General features: G+C 45.4%; 1 protein-coding gene across 1 annotated transcript in view; it reads right to left on the minus strand.

The window, feature by feature from the left end:
• The window catches only part of TLL1 (tolloid like 1), a 142,002-nt gene extending 136,232 nt beyond the window's left edge, over positions 1 to 5,770 (minus strand). Inside the window, exon 1 of the mRNA XM_068403312.1 lies at positions 5,614 to 5,770. Coding sequence (XP_068259413.1) covers positions 5,614 to 5,770 — 157 coding nt within the window. The remainder of the gene's footprint in view (positions 1 to 5,613) is intronic.
• Positions 5,771 to 10,672: the final 4,902 nt, after the last annotated feature.

A 10,672-nucleotide genomic window follows, 5' to 3' on the forward strand; every position in this document is an offset into this window, starting at 1 on the left:
TTCTGAGCTTGCCTGGGGGGACCTGATTCCAAGCTCAATTAGATTTGTCAATTAGCCTTGTTTTGCAGTGATGTAATACTGCTCCTTGCAGGTCACTTGTTTGACACACCAGAAATATATTCAGAAACAGATCCCTATGGAAATGGTCTGGATATGAAACTGAGCCTTTAGTATGGAAGAACATTCACAAAGTTAGAACGTCAAATATATTCATTTAATATAGTTTTCCCAGAGTTTCACTATTGAATTAATCTTTTCAGTGAAGCCGAGGAGAAAAAGAACTTTATGTTCACACAAATCTCTCTTAAAGTTGTTGATATACCACATTAAAGTGCACCACAGATAAAGTAATGGTGGAGAATTCTGAAAAAAAATTATGACTTAAAAATTAAATTTTTCAGTAGTCTGATTTACCCTATAAGTTTATCCACAGCAGGATGGAGACCATTTGGGACAGACTATTCAGAAGAGCTTGTTTCTGTTTCAGCTGCCTACACTATGCGTTTACTACATAAATATAAAGATGAAAGATCTCAATTATCTAAATCATGCAACAGATCCAAAATGTATAATCAGAGGTTTTAAGAATTTTCTTATTACCAGACTGCACAATTAGCATGCTTAGAGCTGAAAACACATGTCCTGGAATACAAGACACAAACTAAAACAAAACCAACCTAGCAGTACAGAAGACTGCTCCTACAAAATCAATAAACAAAAGTTAGGTTGCAGTTACAGATGGCACCATATAATAGTTATACTTAATGTTTACCATCAACTTTTCATGTTCAGATACTTTACAAATAAAATACATGACTAGGTTTCACACCTGAGCAAGGTGGGAAATACTAATATCCCTGTTACGGACAATCAAAACTTTTTTTTATTATTATTTACAAAGGTGCAAAGAAACCAAATTAGTTCCTTAGATGCTCACAGGAGTGAGAAATGGACACAATGAGGAGGGTCTGTCTTAGTTCTCTCATTCTCAAGCAGGCACACATACATACAGAATTTGTTCTTAGTCAAAAAACAGCAAGCTAACCAACTTCCAAGTTATGAAGCTGTACATCTAATTTTTTTTTCTTTATTATTATTCTTTTGACATTTGTATCTAGCTTTACTGGGAAAAAAGAAATGAAAAGCTTCTGTTCCAAAGCAAGCAACTCATACATAATTTGAAAGAAAAAAAAAAAAACAATTAAGTGTTTTGTGTAAAAAAAAAAAAAAAAAAATCATCCAAATTAACTACAGTGTGAATGTAAAACCTTCAGTGAAGTTTTCCTTGGGAGAAGTTTCCCCAGTTCAAGACAGGATTTCTGGTGCAAAGAAGACCAAGGCCCACAACAGGGAAAAACAACAGATAAAGGAATTCAACCTTAAGCCTATTCCCCAAATCTTTAACACTTTTTTTAGGAAGTGAAATACCTCACAGAAGAAATGCTAGAAGAGACTTATCTGAGGACAGCCAGCTGTCCAGAGGCTGGAACAGTCCTCAGTGATGTGGATATGAAACAAAACTAAGACTTGTTGCCTAATCTCCCACAGTTCACAGTATTTTAATTGGAAGATCACACCAGAGTCTTTCTCTCTCCCTTTTTTGTTTTGTTTTGTTTTAGGGAAACAAAACAAAAGCCTTCAAAAAACCTTTAATATCAACTAAGCGCAGACTATGAACAAGTATTACAGGATGGGAAATTCTTTTCCTACCCATCTCACTCTGCATGTTTCTCAACAGATATCCTTAATACATTATAAGCTGCAGTAAGAATGGAAAAAAGAAAAACTGCCAGAATCCACAGATAAATGTAGATGTATGTTGCAATACGAAAAGTTTGACAGCACCCACATTTAAATCTAACTAAGCATTTTAATTTTTGGAGTACTATCTGATTTATACAAATGCTGATCTATGTTCTTAGATAAAGCCTGACATTGCAATGAGTACGGCATTCCCAGTTTCACATCTTCTGGCAAATTAGATCTTGAAGATGAACTAAGAATGCCTCACACTTGAACTTCACAAAGGTAAACACTGAGGGCAATATCCTGCAGAGAGACACAAGGAAATATCTGAGACATCAGAAGCACAGAAACTGTGTTACATCACATCCCGCTGTTACAGCATGCCAGGATGCTTGTTGTAAGGAGAAGTAGCATGACCCAAAATTCATATGTAGGTTAAAGGTCTGCAGACAAAACACACAGGAAACCACACAGCTCATCAAGTTCTTCTGCACAATGTCAGCAGCTTCCTTACCAACTCTCTTCTCCGCAACACCATCACAACATTTCTCCAGGATCTTCTCTTCCCTGGAGCCCATACTCCAGGGCTCCCAAGTTGCTGGCTTCACTGACGAGACAGAACTTTGGGGTTATTACATAAAATAGCTGCTGTTTTAGATGCAATTGGAAACATCCGTTCCAGAAACAACCCCTAACCCTACTGTGCATCTGTCAGACTCTGTTGATTTTTCACAAAGCTGGAAACATTGTAAGAAAATGTATTTTTCAGCCTCTATAGCATCCTGCACTACACTGCTTCTGGGAATTTTAAGTCAAAGGAACAGCATGGTTCCAGACACACTTGCTAAAATGATCCCTTCCTTATGAAAATGTTAAAATACACACAGAATACCCATAAATAATCCCACAGAATACCTACAAATAACATCTCAGAGGCTGTCTCGTTCTGTTTCTGGTAAATTACTCCAGCTGTTCCACAAAAAGGAAAAAACGAGGAAAAAGGGACCTATCAAAAGAAGACTGATTCAACAGAGTTAGGACTGCATCTATTATGAGTTATCTATATAGAATTATAACTATATCTAACTATAGATCTGAGGTGTCATGTACTGTGTTTTCTGTCACAGGATCACAAACGTTTTCTCATGTGGTCTGTGGAATAAAAACTAAGCAGCAAACACTACTGACTGGAGAAAAACAGAATGCAGATAACAAAATACAGGTGAATCCATCTTGCATCAGCATATTTGGGGGATCTTAGTTGTGGCTGGTTTCGAAGCATTTTATTTGTTCACAAGTTGTGGTAGGTCAAGTTATTCCATCATGTCTGTAAAATCTGCATGGAGCTCGCTGGAGTTTTTGAAGCATGTCAGTAGGTAAAACCCTAAATGACTTTGGGCATTCCCCCATTTTGCTAAGTTGCAGAAATTCACTTATATCTGGGACCTAACTGTTACCAGCCTGAAAAGTTAAAAAAAGAGCACTTTTACAACGTCAGCTGTAGGCCCTTGAGAAGCAGTAAAAGCAGGTGCTAATTATATCTGAGATACAAAGCTTGCATACACTGAACACAATCTCAGCAAGGATGATCTTGTTTTGTCCCGTTATCTCACGCATAGAGTGACCACACAAGTTTGAGTGTGAAAACTCACACTCATGAGTGTGAAGCCTGGCTTTGTCCTTCTTTAGGGCCTCCTATGGAAACCATCCTAACGGTAAATTAGTAAAATTACTCATGGGAGTCCAAAACCCACCCCAGACAGTAAGACCTGACCTAGGGAGAACACACATTTGGTTTATGCTGCTAAAAGAGGGTCAGCACCCGCTAGCCGCATCACCTTTGATCAGGTATCAGTACTTCACAGGCTATGATTAACTGAGCCTTTAGGAAAGGTTTAGCAGGAAAAGCAACTGGGAAATACTGTCGGAGGATCAGTTTCATTGATATATAGAACTTTCTAATTTTTGTTAAAAACAATTGGTACATGGTACAAACCCAGTGTGCAGCAGTGCCATATATTTTCATTTCTGAAGAACTACCACACACACAAAAAATGAATGGGCTGTTTACTGAATAGAAAACCTCAAAGTGATTGCTTTTAAGACTAATGGGACCTACACACAACTAACTCTTCATGCATCTACCTGTTACTCGTCACGGTAATATCTAAGCACCTTGTGCAGAAGCAGCAGCAGCAAGAACTTCCATACAATATTTCAATGGGCCAAACTTTCCAAACAAATGTTTCTTTCTTCAAACAAAACAAAATGATGGCAGAGAATTGTCAACACTGATCATCTTACTGTTGTCCTTCTCTCATCCATAACCTTAAAACACTTAGTATCATGAATTATAATTTTTAATTATTCCCACTATGAAACAAGGAGTACTAAAAAAATCCCACGGCAAACTGAGAGTAAACACACATTTCTCATTATATGAAATGATGCATATGAATCATCCTATAGATTTACAGACCAGAATAAAAGAGTTCATGTTAACTATGACCAGTTACTTACACATATTTATTTGTGAGTGCTAATTGGGAAAAAAATAATGTTTCATTTGCCGTTGCTTCTGCTTTTTTTGAACTTGAGCACTGCTCAGTTGTAAGCAAGTAAGACCTAACAATTCACACTTAGGAACAAAATATTTTTGTGATTAGAAAAACATAGTGTCTGCATATTTGGCATATATGTTCACCACATTCTCCTCAATAAATTAAACAAAACCACACAGACATAGCGAACAGAACCTTTGGCTGAACTAGTTTTCAGAATATAAAATAACTAATTAATGCAAAGGAGGCTGCTGGAAAACTTAAGCGCTTGTTTAACAATAGAGCTGCTGGGAATGGACCACCACTGTTGTTCATAACACATCTGGGGAGGGGGAAGCATCATCGAGATACACTTGTCTACTGAAATACCAGTGAACCTGCTTCCTGAGGTCAATTCTGGTTGATGATGACTTTAATGGATGAAGAATTGTACCTGGCATTAAGGAGGCTGAAGTCCTAAATCAGTGAGATAAACGTTCTAGAAAAGCACTCACACGCTCTGCAAGGTGAGAAGAGGCTGTAACTCAATTCTTCCCACGCAGTTTAGAAAGGGGTCGGTCAGGCACAGAGCGAGCAGGGGGCACCGCAGCGGCCCCACACCACACGCTGTGAAAGACCAAACCGCACCACATACGAGTTGGGTTATAAGATACCCACTCGGGGGTTACACGGCTGAAAACCCCTCAGGAGTCAGCCCCCGCGCCTTGCCCTCCCGTGCACTCCTCTCCCGCTCGGGCTGTGCACTTACAGACACATCCATAGGGCGGCCGGCGCCGAGGGCCCGACCCGGGTCCGGGTCCACCCGACCCCATGAGAGAAGGTGCCTGGCCGAGGAGACAGGTTGAGGAAGTGGAAGGCGAGAGGAAGCCCGCGGGAGGTGGCAGCCGCTCCCGCCGCGGGGGCGGGCAGGGCCCCGGGCGGAGCCGCCACCCTCCGGCGGGGCCGGGCCCGGCCGCTTCGCGCTCCCGGCTTGTGCTGCGGCGTACGGTCCCGCCTCGAAACCTTTGAGCCCCACCGAAATACCCTCTGCAACTTCCGCGTCCCCGGCACGGAAGGCGGCCGGTCCAGCCCCTCTCCCACCGAATCCGGAGGCTCTAAGGAAGTGGGAAGTCCCAGAAAAGCAGGTCCCGGGTACCTGCCCCCAGGTAAGGGAGCCGAGTGCAGGGCTCCGGCCCAGCTAGTGGCTGCTGCCCCGGGAGAGAGCGGGTGAGCCCGGGACTCCCCCCCCCGCCGCAAATAAAGCCGAGACAAAGTCACCAGCTGGGAAAGGGGGTGGGGAGCTGTATTAGACGTGGAAGTCACTTACCGGCTTTGCAAGGATCCTTATAATCTATGGCCTCAGCTTTATCCTCTTCAGTGAAATCGTAAGTGTAGTCATAATCAAGGCCAGAGCAGGAGGAAGGCTTCCCACAGACAATCCACCCGGCCAGCCACAGTGCCATCCTCCAGCAAAGCATTTTCATCCTCCCTCAGGCAGAGAGGTGGTGGGCAGGGTGTAGATGAATTGGGCGGCCGGTACAGCTGTCCACGCCGGCTTAGGAGAGGAGGGTAAGGGATGGAGGAACCACAGGTTTTTGGTTTGTTTTGGGTTGGTTTTTTTTTGGGAGGGGGGGGGTGTTGTTTTTTTTTCCTTCTCCACCTGGAGGCTCTTCCGAGGGACGGTGCGCTCTAGGTAGCCCCAGTCAGACGGGTGCAATACAGAGTGAGGAGCATAAGCGCCGCTGCCCCTCCTGCCCCAGCCCGCCACCTCGCCGGGGAGAAGTCGCTGGGGGTGTGGGTGGGCGCAGGGGGTGGACTCAGTCCGGGAGATCCTGTCTGTCAGGGCGTCCCCTCGCCTCTGTCAAACCCCAGCCAAACTTCCCGCGGAGGAGGAGGCGGCGGCAGCCGCTGCCTGCGTCCCGCTCCGCGCCCGGCCCGCGCCCCGCTCCGCGCCCGGTCCCGCTGCTGCTGCCAGAAGATGGATCCGGGCTGCACATCAGCAAACTACCACGGGGAGTGGGGGAAAGAGAAAGAAAGAAGGAAGGAAAGAAAGAAAAGGGAGCGCGGGGGGGGGGTGCGCTAGAGCAAACCGCGGAGCCCTGGTGATGGGAGGCAGCAGCTATGCTAGAGGGAGCAAAGTGTCAGAGCTTCCCCCACTCTGCACGAACACTCACTCTAAGCTCTGTCTCTGGTCTGTCCCCCACCTCCCCTCCGTCCCCCTTTAACTTACGAAAACCTTACGGGCAACTAACACACAGTCGTCAGCATCCTGCTTACTTATTCATACAGTCAGGGTCAGGATCCGGGCTGCTTCTGATCTGCTCCCTTGATAGTCTTATGGAAACACACGCGCATTCACTATATGCCTCTATCTCTATATAGCTTTCTCTCTAGATAAGCAGTGCCTGGCATTTAAACAAAAACAACAACAAAAGAATCGAGATCAGATAAAACAACGCACAGACCGACACCCGGCAGCCAAAAAAGCTCGAGAGAACGGATGGTGAGGAGGCCGATGAGAAGAATTAACTGCAATTAAGGAGACGGGAAAATAAATCAGTGGCTGTGTATTTCTCCCTCTGCTGCGGCTGCTTTGCAGCGTTAGCCCCATGAGCTGACGGGTGGGGGTTAAGGAGCGAGGGGGAGGGGGAAAAGAAAAGTTTAAGCGTCCATAGTTTGTTTAAAACAGAAGAAGGCAATATAAAAGGTCCATTGGTCTCCAGAAGTTCAGCCAAGCAGCTGGGAACCGGTTCCAAAATGAAAGTAAGGACAAACAAACAGAAAAAAAAATAATCAAGGCAAACAAAAAGTAAAATTGCAGCAGCAGCGCTGAGATCTTGCAGTCGGGCTTTCCTGTTCTCACGTGGATCTCCGGGAAAGTGGTGGACGTTTATTTTCCAAGCGAAGTTTCCGCGGGAGCCGCCGCCCCGCTCCGCGGGATCCTGCTCGGCCCCGCCGCGCTTCAGCGCCGAGGCGCCCCGAGCCGCTGCCGGCTGCGCGGGGCCGGGTTTTGTTTTAAAGCCCGAGAAGGGATCAGCGCGCAAAGCCTCATTTCAGCCGATCAACCTGGAGAGGGAGGGGGAAGGAGGGAGGAGGGGTGGAGATACGTGCTGCTGGAATAAAATAAGATCAAGCGGGAAAAAAATAAATATATATATAGGTAGCTAAAGATCTCCCTCCCTGCCTGCCTGCCTCCTCCCCTCCCCCGAGACGGGCAGCTCCGATCCTGCAGAAACGCCTGAAACTGTTTCAGACCAAGGTGAGACTTTTCCGTAGCAAACTCTACTCCTCCTCCTTTTACGAGTTTCCATGGAAAAGGGCGGTGGGGGGACGAGGGGTGGGTAGCGGGGAGTTTCTCCTGCTCCCATTTCGCCGGGGTGTCACATTTAACACGGACTTTTGAAAGGGCTGCCGCCAAGAAGTGCCTGCGTCTTTCTCTCGCGTCCGAGCCCGCACACGCTCGCTCTCTCCGCAGCACTTCCCGGCTGCCTTCCCCCCTGTCGCAGGGGTGGAAATCCGGAGATAGTCCCTTCCCCCGGCTGTGCCAGGAGCGCAGGCAGAGCCGGCGGTGCGGCGCGCCCCTCACCGCTGCCTCGGGGCGCAGCCCCTGCGGGGCAACCGCCCTGCGTGCCCCTTCCCTCCCCGGGCGCAGGCTGCCCGCACCGCCCCAGGTGCCGCGGAGCGGGGTGGAGGGAGGGGCGGTGAAGGGCAGTTACGCAAACTCCGTGTAGGCACAGCTCGCTGTGGAGGCTGAGCTGCTCCAAAAATGGGGGGGAAAGGCGGGACAAAAACTATACTGCCTGCCCGAAGTGGCTCCGTCTGCCCCCGCCCTCCTGCGAATGAAGGGTGAGTGTTCCTATAGATGGGTACTCGCAGCAAGTTCATACCATTAAAACTGGAAAGGTCGGTTAAGACAGAGCTAATAACAGCTTAATAAGAGATCATATTAAGGAGTCCAGCATCGAGTAACGTCAGTGGCTTTGAAGCATCCATGCGTTGTGCTTCCTTATGTTTTTGGCATCCAGGTTGTGTCCACATTATTCCCAACTCAATCATGTTGCTTCAAAGTTGAAAGCCAAGGAGTGAGTAGCTGCCACTGAAAGGCTGCAGCTTTCAGTAAGGCATAACTGTTCTCTGTCCCAGCAGTTCAGTTTGCTGTGTCACAAGGCCCACAAAAAAGCACCACACACCAGATCACAGAAAAGCCTGAGAAACTTGTGGCATTTCCCTTTCCCCTCTTCCTCAAGGTAATTTCTGTGGCCAACCACCCCAGACATTTGGTACTGGCTCCAGGAGACCCTTCCCTGCCAACCCATCAGAGCAGTGTCAGGGCTGATGACTACCTTTGCTTGCACAGTGTCATGGTTTGGTGGGCTGTGTTTTGCTAAAGAAGGCAGTTTGATTCAATCAGAAATCTAGTGTCTGTTATATATGTCCACAAATGAGACAGTTTATCTTACAGTGTCATTAATTACATGCTCATTTCACATATTGGACCTCCCTAACCTGGTTTTGTTACTCTGCTCGGTCTTGTTTCATACATGCACACCTTGAAAAAGTTAATTTTCTTTCCTGCGCCTTTGCACCTTAACCCCAAAAAGAAACGACCTCTGTCTAACAACCACGCATGTTTGTCAACAGAGCTTTAGAAACACTGACTTTGCCGATTGCTTTACAGCTCCAGAAGAGGAATGTACAACGTGCGATCCTTAACACGCCAGTCTCCCCAGTGAGGAGATTATTAGAGTCTCTCTCCAGTGGGAGATTAACTCTCCCAGCAAGGTAGGCACTGATGTCACCCTCAGCCTCCAGCCAGCAACCTGCTCCCGACCTCAGCTTCACCAGCACTAGCAGAGCAGCACCAACCGCTCGCAGCCTTGAGGACAGCTGGCCTTGCAGAGCCCTGACTAAGTCAGGAAACAAAGTCAGAAACGCTGGATGGGAATCATGCAGAAATCTGGGCACACAAGTGCTGCAGCAAATAAATGTGTGTATAGGTCAGGGTGAAAGCTGTTTTCTGCTTGTAATCCAGAGCAGCTACACATTAGAATTACTGTTTAAAATAGGCATTGCAGCTCTGCAGAAACTATTGCACATTGCTTAGGTATTAATATTCCCAATCACATTAGTAAAAACCTTTCCTCATTAAGAGAATTTTTTTGCTAGTAAACAACCAATTTACTTTTTTTTTTAAAACGAAACTTTTTACCTAAGTAACCTGTTAAATATTCAATCTAGCTTCTTTCATGATGCAAACTTTTGTAACATTTTAAGTATAAAATATTTTTTTCTTATCACACATTCATGTCTACCATTCCAAAAAGCTCACAACTCTGATAATCCATCTGACAACACAGTCAGTCAAAAATCCATCCTACAGCCGTTTCCACAGAAACGAACACATAGCCAGGAAGACAGAATGCTTCAGCTGGAAGGAAACCAACCAAAGGAACACAACAACAGCAACAACAAAAACTCCAAGCATATTCCCTTTTCCTTTAAATTTCCTGGTTTGGGAGTATATTACAGGGACACTGATAATGGTAAATGCAGTTTTTGTTAAAAGTGGTGGTGGTATTTTTGCATTTTTGTTTTTAAATTCAGGAAGCTGGAGGCTTTTCTGCTCTTCCCACACACAAAAAAAAGAACTTTAAAAAAAGGACAACTATGTAAGAAAGACACAATCACAGAACTAAAAAAACACATCTGAAACATCATTGCTCACACCTCCTCCTCATTCTTTGGCTATCTGTCTCCTGCTTAGGCCTTCATCTCGTGTGGAGTTTTAGGTGGGTGGACACAATGGGCTTATTCACAAACATCAAGCTCAGCACATGCCTAAGGCTTTGAAGACTGAAGACCATGGCTGGTCAGCTCCTTGGGACTGGGACTGGGTTTTTTTCAGGAGACTAACACAGTGAAGTTCAGTAGCAGCTAGTTACCTTCCTGCTTTTATCTCCTGATAACCCCATTCCTTGTCTCTGAGGTACCTAGAGCACTTCTGAAACAGCTGAAACTATGTTTAAGTACTTCTCACTGTAGGGAAATATGGAAGCTGATAGTGCATTGTGGCAAATACACTGTCTACAGTAACAGACAAACAGGCATATACACAATCATAAATATATACTGAGTAAACTATACAAACTAAAATTAAACTTTTGAAGTTAAAAATGAAGCATTTGTGATCTTAACAGCAGTGAGCTCACCTGTGAAAGCTTACTTCTCCATTCTCTCCCACATCTACTCATGTATTGTGAAAGTTGTTCATTGCATGTTCACATACTTTTTTCTACAGATCTCTGTGCTTAATTAAGAAGAAGCCCTTCAATGTTACGTGTTCCATTTTATTTTTGAAAGCATGCCCCATGCTTTATTCATTACAC

Source organism: Nyctibius grandis, chromosome 6 (assembly GCF_013368605.1).
Source record: "Nyctibius grandis isolate bNycGra1 chromosome 6, bNycGra1.pri, whole genome shotgun sequence".
Taxonomy (NCBI): domain Eukaryota; kingdom Metazoa; phylum Chordata; class Aves; order Nyctibiiformes; family Nyctibiidae; genus Nyctibius; species Nyctibius grandis.